Source organism: Eimeria acervulina, genomic scaffold, assembly GCF_000499425.1.
Source record: "Eimeria acervulina Houghton genomic scaffold, Eah_scaff401, whole genome shotgun sequence".
NCBI lineage: Eukaryota > Apicomplexa > Conoidasida > Eucoccidiorida > Eimeriidae > Eimeria > Eimeria acervulina.
This window is the reverse complement of record NW_013549832.1, coordinates 1-17500: the sequence shown is the minus strand read 5'-3', so window position 1 is coordinate 17500 and position 17500 is coordinate 1. Positions and strand designations below refer to the sequence as shown.

Here is a 17500-nt window from a genome sequence, read left to right as displayed (position 1 = left end):
AGAGACAAACCCCGAGCTCTGCTGCAGCAGCAGCAGCAAAGGAAGTATTTGCGACCTAAACATAAAAACAATCAAACACTTCCTCAGGGCTTAACTTCAGGCGTTCGAAGGCTTATTGCTAGCGTTTGTCTGGGTTTATTGCTAGGGTTTATCAGGGTTTATTGCTAGGGTTTAGTAGGGTTTATGAGGGTTTACGGTGAGGGTTTATTAGGGTTTATAAGGGCTTTTCAGGGTTTATTAGGGTTTATTAGGGTTTATTAGGGTTTATAAAGGTATTTTAGGGTTTATTAGGGTTTATGAGGGTTTACGTTGAGGGCTTATTAGGGTTTATTAGGGTTTAATAGGGTTTACTTTGAGGGTTTATTAGGGTTTATTGTTAGGGTTTACTGTTAGGGTTTATTAGGGTTAAGGGCTGTCGCTAAACCCTAACGTAAACCCTATACAATAATAATACACCCTACAGCCTAAACCCCTATAAACCCTAATAAACCCTAATAAACCCTAATAAACCCTAATAAACCCTCACAGTAAACCCTAATAAACCCTAATGAGCCCTATTATATTCTAATAAACCCTAACAATAAACCCTAACAATAAACCTTAATACTAAGCCCTAATGCTAAGCCCCGATACTAAACCCTAATAATAAACCCTAACAATAAACCCTAATGAGCATACTTCAGCAAGGGTCTTAAGGAGGATAGGCTTAGAAAGTCTTAACCTCAACGTTTTCTCGATTGAACGAAGGAGGGCCCCTGGGAGGGGGGCCCCCCCTGCAGCAGCAAGCAGGGGGCCCCCATGAGTTAAAGAAGATATGTTAAGGCAGCTAGACAGAGAGGCAGCAGCAGAAAATAAAGAAAAACCAGATCCTAAAGGCCGACCCATACCTCCGCTGCAACGCTCTCCCTCACAAGCTGCTGCTCCTGCTGCTGCTGCTGCTGCTGCTGCTGCTGCTGCTGCTGCTGCTGGTAGTGCTGCTGCTGGTAATGTTGCTGGTGATGCTGCTGTTGCTGCACCTCCCATTGCTGCTGCTGATTCTGTTGCCCCTTTCGCTCGTGCTGCCGTTGCTGCTGCTCCTGCTTCTGCCGCTGCTGCTTCCGCTGCTGCTGCTGCTTCTGCTGCTGCTGCTGCTGCTGCTGCTTCTTCTGCTGCTGAAGGTGGCGCTGGGCCCCTTGTCTCTGCTGAGGTCCCCCGAAGCCCCCCACAAGATTCAGCCCTTATGCTTCCAGCAGCAGCAGGTGCAGCAACAGCAGCAGGTGCAACAGCATCAGGTGCAGCAGCAGCAGCAGGAGGTTGTGCTTCTGCTGCTAAGCTGCTGAGAAGGAGGTGTAGCTTCTGCGGCTGCAGTTTGCTGCTGACTGGAAATGAAGCAGGAGACAGCAAACCGCACCAGGCTAAAGGGAGCCCTAAATGCTGCATGCAGCAGGGCCCCCACTTCAGCCCTGAAGCAGCAGCACCCAGCATGCCTGCTGCTGCTGCTGCTGCTGCAGATCCCGGTGCTCCTGCTCCTGCTGCTGTTCCTGCTCCTTCTGCCCCTTTCTTTGCTGCTTTTGCTGCTGCTGCTGTTGCTGCTGCTGCTGCAGTGCGGGGGTCTCTCGGCTGCAAGAAAACCACCGGAGGCCTGGCGGGGTATTGCTGCTGCAGCTGCTGCGACGTCAGCAGCAGCTGCAGCAGCACTGAAGCCTCTGGGCTTTCTGCGGGGACCCGACCCACCCATAGGGGCTCTTCATCACCCTGGGGGCCCCCCTCTTCTGCCTGGGGGCCCCCCAGAGGGCCCCCCTGGGGGCCCCTTGGGGGCCCCCCGATTGTAAGGGTAGTGGATAGGGTTTGTGCTTCTACAGAGCCGCGAGGGAGGAGGAGACAGAGGTCGTAGCCTCTGAGATAATTTTTAAATTGCTGCTGCAGCCAAAGGGAGGTCCCTTGCTGCTCTGCTACAGCATCAGCAGATTGTGGGGGCCCCAGAGGGGCCCCCGGAGGGGCCCCCTTAGGGGCCTCCACAGGGGCCCCCAGATGGGCCTTTAGAGGGGCCCCCAGAGGGGCCCCCAGAGGGCCCTGAGCCGCATGCAATGAGGGGGGGCCCCCAAGAGGGGGCCCCCTTGAGCAGCAAAAGGTAAGGGGTCGGGAAGGCCCCCAGGGGGCCCCCAAAAGGAAAGAGGGGGGCCCCGAGAGGACTGCAGAAGGAGGCAGTTTAAGGGGCCCCCTATAGATGCAACGACACACAAAAGGTTGAAAAGAACCTGCTGCTGCTGCTGCTGTTGCTGTTGTTGTTGCTGCTGCTGTTGTTGCTGCGGCTGCTGCTGCTGTTGCTGTTGCTGTTGCTGTTGCTGTTGCTGCACTTGCTGGGGCTGCAGCAGCAGCGGCTATACACAAAAACAGCAGCAGTGTGCAGCAGCAAGGCTGCATGCTGCGGGTCTGGGGGCCCCCATCCATCTCTGGGGGGCCCCCCCCTGCCTTTTTAAATAATGAAGAAACGCAATTGCGTGGGGTGTATGGGCACCTCCACTGTATAACCCCAAACCGTAAACCCTAAACCCTAAACCCTAGACCCTAAACCCTTTGTGCCTCTTTAAAGCTCAGCATACACCTCAAATTAGCTGCAGCAAAACTTACTCATTTATAACATAACGTTGGGGGGCCCCCATAGGGGCCCCTCAGGGGGCCCCCATGGGGGCCCCCCTTAGGGTCTATAGGGTTAAGGCCTTTCTCCATGACGTCTGCTGCTCTGCCTGCAGCAGCTGTTTTATTTGTTTAAAGGGTTTGAAAATTAGGGTTTAGGGTTTAGGGTTTAGGGTTTAGGGTGATGGCTCCCCCTGAGGTGTATACACCGGAGGAGGGGGGCCCCCCTTGGGCCTCTCGTGTGGATTTGCTGCTGCAGCAGCCGCAAGACCTGCAAGCACTTCCTTGCTTCCCTCGTTCACAGCTGCATCCCTGGGTGCAGCGGCTGCAGCTGCGGGACCAGCAGCAGCAGCAGCGGCAGCAGCTTCTGCTGCAGCAGCAAACCACAGGCCCTGCAACCTTGTTCGCCCTCGCATACAGCAGCAGCAGCAACAGCAGCAGCAGCAAGGATTCTTACTCAGCAGCAAACCGAGCAAGTGGGACCCCCATCTACAAGAGGGAGGAAGCAGCAGCTTCAGCAGCAGCAACGCTGGCAGCAGCAACACCTGCGGCTGCAGCAGCAGCAACAGCAGGCACATCAGAAGGAGCAGTGGAAGACCCTCACCCAGCCGCTGCATCCCCCCCAGCAGCAGCAGCAGCAACAGCAGCAGGGGGTCCTTCAGCAGCTCGGGTGTATCCTGAGCTGCTGCGAGGTTACAGCAGCTTCGCTCTGAGTCAGAGCGGAGCATTGCTTGCTGCTGCAGCAGCAAAAGATATTCAGATTTTTGCTGTAGATACCTTGGCTTTGTACGCTTACATTCAGCTGCAGGTCCCTTGCAGCAGCTGCTGCTGCAGCAGCAGCTGCTGCTGCTGCAGTAAGCAGCAACGAGCAGCAGCAGAAGAAATGCACAGAAACGGTAACAGCCCAACAGCAGCAGCAGCAGCAGCAGCAGAGCCTACGGAGCTGCCAACACCCTCTAGCTCAAATGATGGAGCAATGGACTCGTCGCAGCAGCAGCAGCAGCAGCAGCAACAGCAACAGCAGCAGCAGCTGCAGCCAGTGCAGCAGCTGGATTTTGTTGCAGCAGACCGGGCGCTGTTGGTGCTGACGAGTTGCTGCCGCCTATTCCTCTACTCGCTGCTGCAGCAGCAGCCAGCGTTGCTGCTGCAGCTGGATCTTCACCAGGTGTACGTACAGGTAATCCCCGCCCTGGGGCTGCAGCAGCAGCAGCAGCAGCAGCAGCAAAAGCAACAACTCCAGCTCTTGTCTAAACGCAGCAAAAGCAGAGATGACTGGGACGAAACGGATGATGATACAGACCAACAGCAGCAGGAGCAGCAGCAGCAGCAGCAGGAAGAGGAAAGTGAGGACCAGCAGCAGCAGCAGCAGCAGGACGCTGATAATGAGCGGCCACAGCAGCGACAAGAACAGCAGCACGATATGCAGCAAGAGCAGCAGGAACAGCAACAGCTCAAGCTGCAGGAACAGCAGCAGCAAGAGCAACAGCAGCAGCAGCAGCAGCAGCAAATGGAGGGTCTCTCCGGGCGTGGGGCTGCATCTCCCGCGGGTGACGGCGATGGAGGCCTAAGGGGAAAGCTGAGCAGCAGCAGCAGCAGCAGCAGCAGCAGCAGCCGCAGCAGCAGCGAGGGGCAGGTTTGCAGCAAAGAGCAGCAGACGGCAGACTCAGCAGCAGCAACTGCAACTGCTGCTGCTACTACTACTGCTGCTGCTGCTGCAGAGAATGAGAGAGTAAAAATCTGCTGCTTGCAGCTGCTGTCTCTGCTGCTGCCTTCTGCTGCTACGACAACAGCAAGGCGAGCCGATGGTGCTTGGCGTTTTGCCGTTGCTGCTGCTGCAGCAACAGCACGCGCAGCAGAAGCAGCAGCAGCAGCAGCAACAACAACAACAACAGTCACTGGTGCTTCTGCTGCTCCTACGGGTGCATCGGTGGAAGCCTCGAAACAAAACAACGAATCCGCAGCAACAGCAGCAGCAGCTGCAGCAGCAGCAGCAGCAGCAACAGCAGCAGATCTAGAGACATTGTCGGGTGAGGGGCGTATGGTTTTAATTGTCTCTTTTGCTGCTGATCCTCGGTCTGAAGCAGAGAGCTGTACGTACACCGCACCGCTGCTGCTGCATTTTGCATTGCGGCCTCAGCAGCTGCTGCTGCAGTATCTGCAGCAGCAGCTGCTGCGGCACCACCGGCAGCAGCAGCAGTTACTGCAGCAAGAACCGGGTTTCCCTCAGCTGTTTGATTTGTCTTCATTGGCGCTGCTGCCTCCTTCTTGCTGCTGCTACCGTGCAGAGCCGCTGTGGGGTCGATGCGGCGAGCTGCTGCCTCCCCGCAGCAGCAACAGCAGCAGCAGCAGCAGCGGCAACAGCAGCAGCTGCAGCAGCAGCGACCGGTGGTCTCTCTCTGGGCGCAGCAGCAACTTTCCCTTTTGCTGCTTCACTCGAAGGCCTCCAGACCAACTGAGGCTGCAGCTGTTCCCTATCCAGCAGCAGCAACTGCAGCAGCAGCTGCAGCTGCTGCTGTTGCAGCAGCAACAGCAGCAGCAGGATGTTGAGGAGCTTGTGGCTGTTTGTTCGGCAGCTGGCAGTATGTGGGTGTTGCGGTTGCTGCAGCCGGACTGGCAGCAGCAGCAGCAGCAGGATCAGTCGGAGCCGCAGCAGCAGCAGCAGCAGCAGCAGCAGCAGCAGCAGGTGGCAGAGATTGTGGGGTGCGCTCACTTTGCTGCTGCAGCAGGAACTGTTGAGGTGAAGGCGCGGCCTGACGGCGGTTTGCTGCTGCTGCGAGCAGCAGATAAAATTGTTGCTGTCTGTGTCTCCCCCAGCACTGGCAAAGCAGCAGCAGCAGCAGCAGAAGCAGAAGAAGCAGAAGCAACAGCAGAAGCAGAAGAAGCAGAAGCAGCAGCAACAGGCGGTGCCCCTGCTGCTGCTACTGCTGCTGCTAAGGGGGAGGATGACGAGGCAGAAGCAAACGTGTGCACGAACAAAGAGGCGGACCCCTTGGAGCCAGCAGCAATTGCTGCAGCAGCCACAACTGCAGCAGCAGCAGCAGAAACACCAGCAGCAGCAGAAGCAGCAACAGCAGCAGCAGCGGAAGTGGAAGGCGACGCATGCGCACAGAGAAAAAGGCCGAGAGAGAACAGCGAAGGCAAGCAGCAGCAGCAAGAGCAGCAGGAGCAGCAGCTGGAGATGATGGACGCTGACGGAAGCAGCGGCAGCAGCAGCAGCAGCAGCGGGCAGCTAGATTCCGGGGAGGAGCCTCACAGCAGGAGACGTAGGCTGCAGCCCCATGAAGAAGGAACAGCAGCAGCAGCAGCACCAGAAACAACAGCAACAGAAGATGTAGCAGCAGCAGCAGCAGCAGCAGCAGATGCACCAGCTGCATCAGCGGAAGCAGATGGGCCAGCAGCAGCAGCAGATGCAGATGCGCAAGCAACAACGGCAGAAACAGATGCCCCAGCAGCACCAGCAGCAGCGGCAGCACCAGAAGCCGAAGCACCTGCAGCAGCTGCTGCAACAACAGCGCCAGCAGCAGCAGCAGCAGCAGCAGCAGCAGGAGAGGGTTCAGGGAGCGACGAGGAGTCATCGGAAGACGAGAGCATGTGCATGCAGAGAGGGGCTTCTCTCCCGCTGCAGCTGGTGCTGCAGTTTGTGCAGCAGGACCGAGTGCAGCGTGAGAAATATACTGCTTGCTGCTTCAGCAGCAGCAGCAGCAGGGAGCAGCCATCTGTTGCTGCAGTATGCGCGAACAGAGGCAGCCAGACGGGGCTTTATATGCTAGACTCTGCAGCAGCAAATGCAATAGAGTCCCTTCTCTTATCTTTAGAAACAAGCAAAGTAAACCCGTTTAAACAAATGCAGTGGGTGCCTCACAGTTGCTGCGGGTTGCCTTCGGGTGTATGTACAGCAGCATTGGCTGCTTGCTGCAGCAGCAGGGACTTATGCAGCAGCAGCAGCAGCAGCAGCAGCAGCACGCTGGTCGCTCTTGAACAGCGCCAGGGGTTGCTGCTGCTGCTGCAGCCTAAACGCAGACGCCTCTGGAACTTGCTGCACCCTGACTTTGAGCGCATAGAAAAAAATATTGAAGCTGTTGAGTCCCCTGAGGAGTTCGACGCCGTTGTCTCTCCCTATCAGCAGCCCCACACCCCTGCTTCCAAGGTAAGCTGCTGCTGCTGCTGCTGCTGCTGCTGTTGCTGCTGGTGGTGGTGGTGTTGCTGTTGTTGCTGTTGTTGTTGCTGTTTTTGTTGCTGGTGCTGCTGCTGTTGCTGTTGTTGTTGCTGGTGCTGTTGCTGTTGTTGTTGCTGTTGTTGCTGTTGTTGTTGCTGTTTTTGTTGCTGGTGCTGCTGCTGCTGTTGCTGTTGTTGTTGCTGGTGTTGCTGCTGCTGCTGCTGTGGTTGTTGCTGGTGCTGCTGCTGCTGCTGCTGTGGTTGTTGCTGCTGCTCCGGATGCTGCTGCTGCTGCTCTGCGTGATGGTGCTGCTGTTGCTGCTGCTCGTGCTCCGGATGCTGCTGCTGTTGCTGTTGCTGCTCTTCCTGCTGGTGCTGCAGCTGCTGCTTTTGCTGCGGTTGCTGCTGCTGTTGCTGTTGCTGTTGCTGCAGGCGCTGCGCCACTTCATCAGCAGCACCGACCCTCGCACAGGCCTTCCTCCTTGCTGCCTCCCCTTCGCTGTGCCTCCAGTACAAGGACCTGCAGCAGCAGCAGCAGCAGCAGCAGCAGCAGATGCAGATGGAACAGCCCGGCCGCTGCTTTGGTGTGCTTTTGAGCCCCTCTCTGCTGCTGCTGCTGCATACGCTGCAGCAGCAACCTTCACAGATGATGACGGAGAGGTGCTGCTACAAGATCTTGCTGCTGCTTTTGCTGCAACCCTTCAGGGAAAAACAGCAGCAGCAACAGCAACAGCAGCAGCAACAGCAACAGCAGCAGCACGAGCAGCGCAGGAGTCTGTCTACCCCCAGCTTTCTTTCTGGGTGCAGCACCCGCTGCTGGGCGATTTGAAGCGGCTCCGCAGCCTCTGTATGGATCCGGCAGCAGCAGCAGCAGCAGCAGCAGCAGCGCAGCTGCAGCAGCAGCTGCCTAATTTGAGTGCTTTCTCCTGCCGAAGCGAGTGGCTTACAGATGCTTCTCCGTTGCTGCTGCACAGCAGCGAAGGCAACGAGGGGAAGACAGCAGCAAATACAACACCAGACAGAAGAGGGGGGGAAGGCAGCAGCAGCAGCAGCAGCAGCAGCAGCAGCGCTGCAGAGCCACAAGGGGCCCCCCGTCATACCTCCTTAAAGGAGACATTTCAAAATCTTATTCGCAGCAGCAGAAGCAAATATGCAGCTCGTATGCAGCAAAGAAAGAAGTAACCTCCAGCTGCAGCAGCAACAAATGCAGCAGCATATGCAGCAGCTGCAGCAGTTGTTGCTGCAGCAGATAATAAAAAGTCGGGGCGAGGCCAGGATAGCAACTCTAGCGCATGCTGCTGCAGACACTGTAGCTGCTGCTGCAGCTAGTCCAGCTGCTGCTGCTGCAGCTGCTGCTGCTGCTGCCGCGGTCAACAGCTTTTAGCTATCGTAGCAGATGCAGCTTCCAGTGTTGCTGCTGCTCCCCCTCTGACCGAGACCCAAGGAGAGGAAAGGGTTTGTTTATATTTGCAGCTGCTGCTCTCAGCCTCAGGCGTTCCTTAGTAGATGTATGCGCTCTAATGAAAGCAAATATTAAGCTTGTTATATTATTATTGATTATTTTTAGTTATTACTACTATTTATTATTACTATTATTATTCATTACTACTATTTTTTCATTAGTATTATCATTATTACTGCAGTTGCTTCTTATCTGCTGCTCTTAGGGCTGTGCTTGCCTGCGAGTTTGTTGCGAGCTGCTTCCAGGGTTTTGAATCCCTTGAGGTTCTCCTTAGCCTGCCTACAGCGAAGTTGGGGTGCTTTCAACTTTGCTGCTGCTGCTGTTGATGTTGCTGCTGCTGCTGCTGCTGCTGCTGTGATAGTATTTGCAAAGAGACGCACTGATTGAGGTCGTGAGTAACTCTTATCTGCGCCTTTCGCTAAGACAAAAGAAGAATGAGGGAAGGGGGTGTTGTCGTCGTCTTTGGGTATTGTTCTATACCTCTGCTTTTCTCTTCAGCTCTGCTCGTTTGTTTCCAGAGAAAATAAATAAATTTGTTATTATTATTGCATTTATATCATTAAGCAGTGCACGTAAAAGGTCGCAGAGAGAATCCACTCAAAAACAAAATTACCTTCCAGTGGGTCCTGCGCTCCGCGTAATTCAAAAATTCAAAAATTCAAAAATTCATATTCCTCAAAAATTTAAAAATTCTGAAATTTCGCTAAGACCGACCGTCAAGAGTGGCGCCTCCGCTGCAACATTTATGACGGTATACGGCGGGGGATTTGCTTCATTAAACCCTGGCAGCTGTTTTATTTGAATATATTTGAATATACTTATATTTTGAATATATTTCTTTTAATGTTTCGGCCTTCTATGCGGTGATCCCGCTTTGCTTGCAGCTCCCTCTGCGTACCTGTGCAAGTCGCGGCATAGGGAAGGGCTGATCTGCAGCAATAGCGCCCATTCTGTGGAGTGTAGAGGGGCAGAATAAAAGGAAAACCAGAAAGAAAAGCATTTCCAGGAAGACCAAACACAATATAATTTAATAATGTGCGGAGTTCCACAGCGATCACTCGACACAGAGCACTGAGCAGTTCAGGTGTATAGGCAGCTTTCTTGCGTGTATTATTCAAGTTTCCGGTACAAACGATGTTCCACACGCATGATGAATTACTTTTATTAGTTTATTTTGTATTCTTCTGTTTCTCCAGCATATTTTCTCCGTCTATTTCATTGCTCTCTGCTGCCCTTCCGCGCAGCCGTCTGCAGCACTTCGTTCCTCCGCAGCAAACGGCAACCCCCTTTCCTGTTTTTTCCCGTTGTTATGATTAGCTTTTGTTCACCACCAGCGAAAATCAAGTTTAATAAGTTATTTGCTCTCATTTTAGAGCAATATTCTTTTTCTGCGGCATCCCCTTTGCTGTGCTGGAGGCCCCTCGCGATTGTTTGTAGACAGCTCCGTTGCAGAGGCGCTGCATGCTGCTGCTGTACTGGGGATGAAGCCGTTGTGCAGTTGTTGGGTTATTGCATTTAGGCAGCTGCATGCAGGTGGAGAACTTTGAGAAGAATAACACCCAAACAACTCACAAGAAGGTATAAAGAAAGCAGCAGCAGCTCTCCTTTCTATACTTCCTTACTGCACCCCTCATTGCAGCAGCAGCCTATCGCCCACCGACCCCACCGGTGGAGCCCCCACTGCGGCAGCCGCAGAAGCAGCGGGAGCCTCTCCTTCTTTTTTTTGATTGTTGTCTATTTCTTAGGACATCTTTCTTTGTGTTTATACAGTTGAGCGGGAGTAAGGAGTCATTTCCTGCATTTCTGTGGGTTTATCAAACACCGAATCCGCTGTAAAGACGTCCAGCAGCTCTTCGTTGGCAGTTATTAGAGATCAGCGGTGTTGTGTTCTATTGCTTCTTTTTTAAAACTCTTTATTCAGTGCGGCGTAGGGCGCTCTGCTGCCTCCCTCTGCTTCCTCTATCTGCTTCCTCACCTGTACATACAGCAGAGAATGGAGGCAGCTATAGCTGAACGTGTAGAGCAGTTCCTAGCAGCGATTGCAGCAGAAGAAGGGGGCCCCCAGGGGCCCCAGGGGGCCCCCAACGGTTTGAATGCGGTGGATGTACACCAGGAGCTTACGGAGCTTATATTAGACGGTAGAAGCATTCGCAGCATCAGCGCAGAAGATGCAGCAGCACTGGAGAAGTTTACAGGTCTAACTAAATTAACTCTAAATCAGACAGGCCTCGCTACCCTCAATAATCTCCCCTGCATGCAAGGCCTACGTACACTAGAAGCAACAGATAATCATATCTCTTCGGGGCTTCAGCATATTGCAGATGCATTTCCTAATCTACGCAAACTACAGCTTGGCGGCAACCACATCAAAACATTAGAAGACCTGCAGCCTCTAGTCAGTCCTCCTGTTGCTGCTGTTACTGCTCCTGCTGCTGCTGTTACTGCTGTTCCTGCTGCTGCTGTGGCTGCTTTGGGGCGGGGAGGTTAAGCGCAGGCGTAGAATGTTCCTGCTGCTGCTGTTATATATGCTGCTGTTGTTGCTGTTTTTGCTGCTGTCGTATGTGCTGCTGCATCTATCACTTCTGATGTATCTGCTGCTGTGCCGCTGCTTCTGCGATGGCTGCTGTATTTTCTTGTGCTACGAATTCTGCTGCTGCTGCATCTGCTGCTGCTGCTTCATCTGCTGCTGCTGCTTCATCTGCTGCTGCTGCTGCTGCTGCAGGGGAGATTGGGGCAGCTGGAGCACTTAGGTTTAGATTTAAACCCCGTAGCTTCTCTACCAGAATATAGAGAGAAGGTTTTTGCTTTAGTACCTTCATTACTTGTGCTGGATTCAAGAGATAGACAGGGTGAAGAAAGAGAAGCAGCAGACACAGACTCTGATGAAGAAGAAGAAGGTGAGATAAATATATTTAAATAAAGCTTTTTAATTAATTAAGACAGACTGTCCTCATATACACACGCATATCAAACATAATAAGACGTTCACAACCCACGTGCATGCAAATGCATGCATGCATGCATGTGCTTCTGCATGCATGCATGCATGCATGTGCTTCTGCATGCATGCATTTGTAATGTATTTAAATGCATGCATGCACGCATGCTTATGCTTCTGTGTCTGCATGCTTATGCATATGTTTATGTTTATGCTTCTGCATGCATCTACGAATGCATGCGTCGCATGCATGCATAGATAGCAGTATACAAACAGGATATTGCTGCTAGTTTGTGTATGTTTAACAAACAAACAGACGAAGAAGTTGATACAACTCTAAAGGATTTCTATGAAGCTGAGATGCCTGAACAAGACGCTGAAGATGTTGAGGACTTCGAACCCAACTGCGATGCTGAAGACGATGAAGAAATAGATGAAGAAGATGAAGGTAAATAATATATTATTTGTTCTTATTAAACTTTTTATTATATTATTTGTTTATTATTATACTCGTTATTATAATATTTGCTTATTATTATACTCGTTATTATAATATTTGCTTATTATTATACTTGTTATTATATTTGTTGTTGTTATGTTTGTTTTTATAGTATTTGCTGCTATTATATTTGTTATTATAATATTTGTTGCTGTTATACTCGTTATAAAAGTTTATTAAGCTTGTTATTATAATACTTGTTATTATACATGCTATTATAATATTTGTTGTTATTATACTTATTATTATTGTTATTTGAGTTGTTATAACAGTATTTGTTGTTGAAATAGTTGTTTTAATACTAGTAGTAATAGTATTAGCAGAAATAGTAATAGTATTAACAGCAATAGCAGTAATAGTACTAGTAGTAATAGTATTAGTAGTAATAGTAATAGTAATAGTATTAGTAATAAGTAGTAATAAGTAGTAATAAGTAATGTGCTGTTTGTTTTTCGTTTGTTTTGTTTGTTTTGTTTGTTCTGTTTGTTCGTCTCACTTCTTCTCATCCTTATTCTTATTTTTATTTTTATGTTTGTTTTTTTGTTTGTTTGTTTATTTGTTCATCTTTGTTTATTTTTTATTTATTTTTTATGTTTATTTGTTTGTTTTTTCGCCTCTGCGTTGATATATTTGTTTTTTGTTTTTGTTATTTTTATATTTGTTTGTTTTTCACGTCTTCTTTATATTTGTTTTTTATTTGTTCGTTATATTTATTTTGTTTTTTATTTTTTATTTGTCTTTGTTTGCTGCAGATGAAGAAGATGACGACTTAGAAGAGGAAGACGCAGAAGCAGAGGCAGAAGCAGAGCAGCAGCAGCAGCAGCAGCAGCAGCAGGCTGCTGCTGCAGGCAAACGGCAGGCGACAACTGAAGCAGGTTCTGCTGCTTCTAAGATGCAGCGTCAGAGCTGAAGAAGCAAATATATATGTTTGTCTCTATAAATATTATTATTAACATACCTCTATAAAGATATAAAGATAAATTATAAAGATATATATATACATATATAAATATATCTTATTCTTGTGTGTAGATATTAATATATACGTCTGCACGGCTCCCTGTGTGTGTGTGTGTGTGCATGCTTACATATATAATATATATTATAAATATATAATATATATTATATATACTTTATAAATATAAATACAATCGCTGTTTCCTTGGCTGTGGTGTACACAGTCCTTAGGTCTGTGCTCTTCTTCATCTCTTTATTTATTTATTTATTTACTCTTGTTTGCATTTAATGATATTCTGCTGGCTTCAGTTTGTTAGCGTTGCGGCTTCTCCCGCAAATGCCCGCGGCCTGCTGTTGCAGCTGCAACAGCAGCTGCAGCAGCAGCAGCAGTTGCTGCTGCTGCTGCTGCTGCTGCTGCTGCTGCATTTTTGCTATGAACGGGAGGTGTCTGTACACCGCAGGCTCCAGGCTCGTGCCTCTCTAAGCTGCTGCCTTCGTTCTGCTGTCTTCGCAACTTGAGGAGATTCAGTAGCTGCTGCAGCTGCAGCTGCAACTGCAGCAGCAACTTCATGCATGCATGCATGCACCCTTGGGGTGTCCGTACAGCCCAACGCCGCTGCTGCTGCTGCTGCTGCTGCTATTGCTATGTCTTATGCTGCGATGCAGCAAGCCACTGCCGCTGCAGCAGTCTATCTAAGTCTGACTCACTCTCGGGCTCATATAACGCCTTACCTCCCCTCTTGCTGCTGCTTCTGCTGCTGCTGCTGTTCGCCTTCCTGCTTGCACTGTTGCTGCACGCACTGCCGCTGCTTCTCTCGCCGCCGCTCTTGTTGCTGCTGCTGCTGTTTCTGCTGAGAGGCCCCGATACGGCTGGGCCTGCAGCAGCAACAGTCTTCATTTCATTAGGCGGCGAAGCTGTCTTTGCTGCTTCAGCCGCCCCGCTGCTGCTGTTGCTGCTAATGCCGCTGCTGCTGCTGTTGGGAGAGTTGTGCTGCTGCTGTTGCTGCTGCAGCTCGTCGCAAGACGGAGAAGGGGATTGATGTCCTTCCCCCACTGGCAGCTGTTTGGCTTCGCATGGCTGCTGCTGCTGCTGCTGCTGCTGCTTCGGCTGCTGATCAGGGCTTTGCTGCAGTTCGCCTGGGGAGGATGGGCTGACGAACGCTGAGGCTGCGGCAGCATCTGCAGCAGCAGCAGCAGCTGCTGCTGCTGCTGCTGTTTCTAATGCAGCAGCAACCATTTCACGCTGATGAGCCTGTTGCAGCGGCGCTGCTGCTGCTGCTGCTGCTGCTGCCTGCAGCAGCTCCTCCAGGCCAACGTGGGTAATAGCATTGAATCCTAAGCAGCCAATAAGATGCTGTTTTATTATCTGTTGCTGCTGCAGCAGCAACTGCTGCTGCTGCTTGGGGCTCGGTTGTTGTGCTGCTGCCTCTGGCTCCTGCTGCTGCTGCTGGTCCCTCTCCTGCTTCTGCTGCAGCAGCAGCAGCAGCAGCCGCTGCAGCAGCACGCCGCACTCCAGGGCCCCCGGCTCGCCTTGCTTGCTGCAAACAACGAGAATACGTAGAGGGGTGACCTTAAGCGACTGCTGCTGCTGCTTCCCCGCCGCAGCAGCAGCTGCTGCAGACTCCGCTGCTGCTGCTGCTGCTGCAGTAGCAGCAGCAGCAGCACTCTCCAAGACAGCGCCGAGAGCAGCAGCAGCCTCAGGAAGCCTTCCTGTGTCAATACTGTCTAAAAGAAAGAAGCAAATATCTGCATCTTTAATATACTCGCCCCACAAGCACTGGAAGGGCTTGCTGCCGCCTACATCCCAGAGCAGCAGCTGCTGCTGCTGCTGCAGCTGCTGCTGCACCTTGTACACCGTAAACCCTTTCGTCGGGCTCACCTGCGGAAGATCACCCCCGCCTCTGCTGCTGCTGCTGCTGCTGCTGCTGCTGCTGCTGTGGGAACGCAGCAGCAGAGCAAGGGTCGTCTTCCCGCTGCCCTCGAGCCCCAGCAGCAGCACGCGGACTTCCTGCTGCTGCTGCAGCCACCGCAGCACTCCTGCTACTAGAGAAAACATATTGGAAGTGCAGCAGCAGCACCAGCAGCAGCAGCAGCAGCAAAGACACTCAGGGCTTGCGAGGGCCCTGTCTTCATCCTCAGGGGCCCCCACACCCGCACATGAGGGGCTAGAAATCCCCGCTGCTGCTGCAGCGGCAGCAGCTCCTGTAGCTGCTGCTGTTGCTGCTGCTACTGATGAAGCTTTGCTGTGTGCAGCAACACAGGCGTTGCAGTCGCTCGCGGTGCTGCTGCCGTCGCTGCTGCTGCTGTTGCTGCTGCTGCTGCTGCTTACTGAGACGCACACCTCAGCGGAAGCTCAACGCCCCTCAAAGGGCCCCCCAAAAACTAACGGCTTCGCCCGTTGCTGCTGCTGCTGCTCCTGCTGCTGGTGTAGCTGCAGCAGTAGCAGCAGCAGCAAACTCGGGCCACACACCGCAGCGAGCAACTCAAATGTAAGACTAGAAAGATATAAACATTGTTTTGCTTTGTGTATTACTGTTTCTGTTTAGACAGGGGGTCTGCTGCTGCTGCTAGCAGCAGCGTGCTGGTTGGGGGCCCCGCCGTCGCTGCTGCTGCTGCTGCTGCGGCTGCTGCTACTGCGGCTGCTGCTGCTGCGACTCTCAGCAAGTGAGTTGCTCCCCTGAAGAAATGTTAAAAGGCTAGACTTCCTCTGCAGCTCTATCTTGGCTTCGCGTTGTCTTTCGTTCCCCATTGGACTATAGTGCAGCAGCAGCAGCAGCAGCAGCAGCAGCAGCAGCAGCGGCCACAGCAGCAGCAGCGGCAGCAGCAGCAGCAGGCGACCCACCAAGGGCAGAATCGCTTAATCTCAAGCACAGGAGTTAGGGCCTGCTGCAACGGCTACAAGTCGCCGTTTGCTGCAGCAGCAGCAGCAGCAGCAGCAGCAGCAGCAGCTCGTGTGGCACTCTTCCCAGCATCTGTATTCCCTGCAGCAGCAGCAGCAGCAGCACAAGCACCATAAACAGCAGCAGCAGCAACAGCAGCAGGAACAGCAAAATGGCGAAGTCAATGTTGGATATGACGCTTGGTGGGGCAGGGAGCAACGGGGCCCTTGCTGCTGCTAGTGCTGCTGGTGCTGCTGCTGCTACTGCTGCTTCGGCTGCTGCTGCTTCTGTGCTGCAGCAGCATGCGGATTGTGCATACTTCTGATGTTCGTGCGGCCCAGAAGAAGCTGCTGCAGCTGCAGCACGGGGGCTGCTGCATCACCTGCTGCTGCTGCACGAGGTGCAGCAGCAGCTGCAGCTGCAGCAACAGCACTTGCCTTTCGTGTTTGCGGTGTATGTGCACCTCAGACGATATTGTGGAGGCAGAGAGGAGGGAGAGAAGAGCAGAAAGGAGAGAAGGGCCTGTTAGACGAGGAGGCTACATGGTGCGGCTCAGTCTGGCTGTTGCTGCTGCTGCTGCTGCTGCTGCTGTTGCTGTTGCTGTTGCTGCTGCAAGAGAGTATCCTGAAGAGTGCTCTCACTAGCTGCTGAAGCTGCTGCTGCTGCTGCATCAGCGGTGTTCAATGCATCAACTCTCCATGGTCATAAGCATTCTCCTGCTGCTGCTTCTGCTGCTGCTGCTGCTGCTTCTGCTTCTGCTGCTGCTGCTGCTGCTGCAGCGAGGAGAAGGTGGCTACCGTGGGGGCCGAGGCGGTGGATTTGGGGGCCCTAATTCATCTTCATGGGGCCCCTCATCATCGTATAGATATCGAGGGTCTGCATCTTCATTAGGGGGCCCCCCTGCTTCTGCTGCTGCTGCTGCTCCTTATAGGGGCCCCCGCAGCATTGTTGTACGTATAAGAGGCTTAGACTATTCAGTCATAGAGAGCGAATTAAAAGAATTAATGCAAGACTGCACGGGGCTGCTCAAGGTTTGGGTTGACTATGATAGAACAGACAGAAGTATGGTGAGGCATATCTATTATATTAAGCCTTAACCCTTTGTTTATTTATTTATTATTATTATTATTTATTATTTATTATTTATTTATTTATTTATTTATTGTTTGTTTGTTTGTTTGTTTGTTTGTATTCTATTTACTATATTAAATATGTTATTCTATTTTGTTGTATTAAATATAAATATATATAAATGTTTATTTAGTTTAATCTATTAAACATATTTATTTATATATTTAGTTTATTCTGTTTATAAAACAGAATAAACTAAATATATAAATAAATATGTTGCTGTATTTATTCTATTAAAAACAAATAAATATATATATATATAAGTATATATATATATTTATTTATTTACATATTTTTATATATAATATGTTTATATGTGTATCTAGTTTATTTTATTTGTTTTATAAAGTATATTTACTCTATGGTTTATATTAATATTATTTATTGTCTTTAATATATTTATACTGTTAATATGCTGAATAATTATATTTTATTTAGTCTATTGAGTATATCTATCTAATTTGCATGTATTTATATTATTAATTCTCGTATACATATATATATATATATATATATATATATATTTATTTATTTATTTATTTATTTATTTATTTACTTTTATTTATACAGGGTACAGGGGGCTGCGTCTTTCGTACATTAGCTGATGCGCGTCGAGCAGTTGAAGCCTTTGACGGATGTTGCATAGAAGGGAGGCCTCTTAAATTAGAGTTAGAGCCCCCAAAGGGGGGCCCCCCACCATCCTGGGGTGAAGGGGGGGGCCCCTCATCCTGGGGGGGGGGCCCCTCATCATCCTGGGGTGGGGGCCCCTCTTCATCTTGGGGAGGGGGCCCCTCATCCTGGGGGGGGGGCCCCCGCTTCGGAGGGGGGGGCCCCTACTCTTCAGGGGGCCCCTACTCATCAGG

The 17500-nt window shown here is 51.0% G+C and overlaps 5 protein-coding genes across 5 annotated transcripts; 2 read left to right on the top strand and 3 right to left on the bottom strand.

The window, feature by feature from the left end:
• Positions 1-869: 869 nt before the first annotated feature.
• EAH_00036820 (hypothetical protein) lies at positions 870-2614 on the bottom strand (the record flags this gene model as incomplete). Its single annotated transcript, XM_013395588.1, has 5 exons — positions 870-1216; positions 1458-2095; positions 2221-2345; positions 2498-2502; positions 2611-2614. The coding sequence occupies 5 exons, from the start codon at positions 2612-2614 to the stop codon at positions 870-872; spliced, it is 1119 nt and encodes a 372-aa protein (XP_013251042.1).
• Positions 2615-2800: 186 nt separating this feature from the next.
• EAH_00036810 (hypothetical protein, conserved) lies at positions 2801-6594 on the top strand (the record flags this gene model as incomplete). Its single annotated transcript, XM_013395587.1, has 2 exons — positions 2801-6411; positions 6513-6594. The coding sequence occupies 2 exons, from the start codon at positions 2801-2803 to the stop codon at positions 6592-6594; spliced, it is 3693 nt and encodes a 1230-aa protein (XP_013251041.1).
• Positions 6595-6735: 141 nt separating this feature from the next.
• EAH_00036800 (hypothetical protein) lies at positions 6736-7888 on the bottom strand (the record flags this gene model as incomplete). The annotated part of the gene is made up of 2 exons (XM_013395586.1): positions 6736-7291; positions 7872-7888. 2 exons carry the CDS (start codon positions 7886-7888, stop codon positions 6736-6738), a joined length of 573 nt encoding a protein of 190 aa, XP_013251040.1.
• Positions 7889-11531: 3643 nt separating this feature from the next.
• Positions 11532-12580, top strand: EAH_00036790 (hypothetical protein; the record flags this gene model as incomplete). The annotated part of the gene is made up of 2 exons (XM_013395585.1): positions 11532-11619; positions 12423-12580. 2 exons carry the CDS (start codon positions 11532-11534, stop codon positions 12578-12580), a joined length of 246 nt encoding a protein of 81 aa, XP_013251039.1.
• Positions 12581-13270: 690 nt separating this feature from the next.
• On the bottom strand, positions 13271-14683 carry EAH_00036780 (hypothetical protein, conserved; the record flags this gene model as incomplete). The annotated part of the gene is made up of 1 exon (XM_013395584.1): positions 13271-14683. The coding sequence occupies one exon, from the start codon at positions 14681-14683 to the stop codon at positions 13271-13273; it is 1413 nt and encodes a 470-aa protein (XP_013251038.1).
• Positions 14684-17500: the final 2817 nt, after the last annotated feature.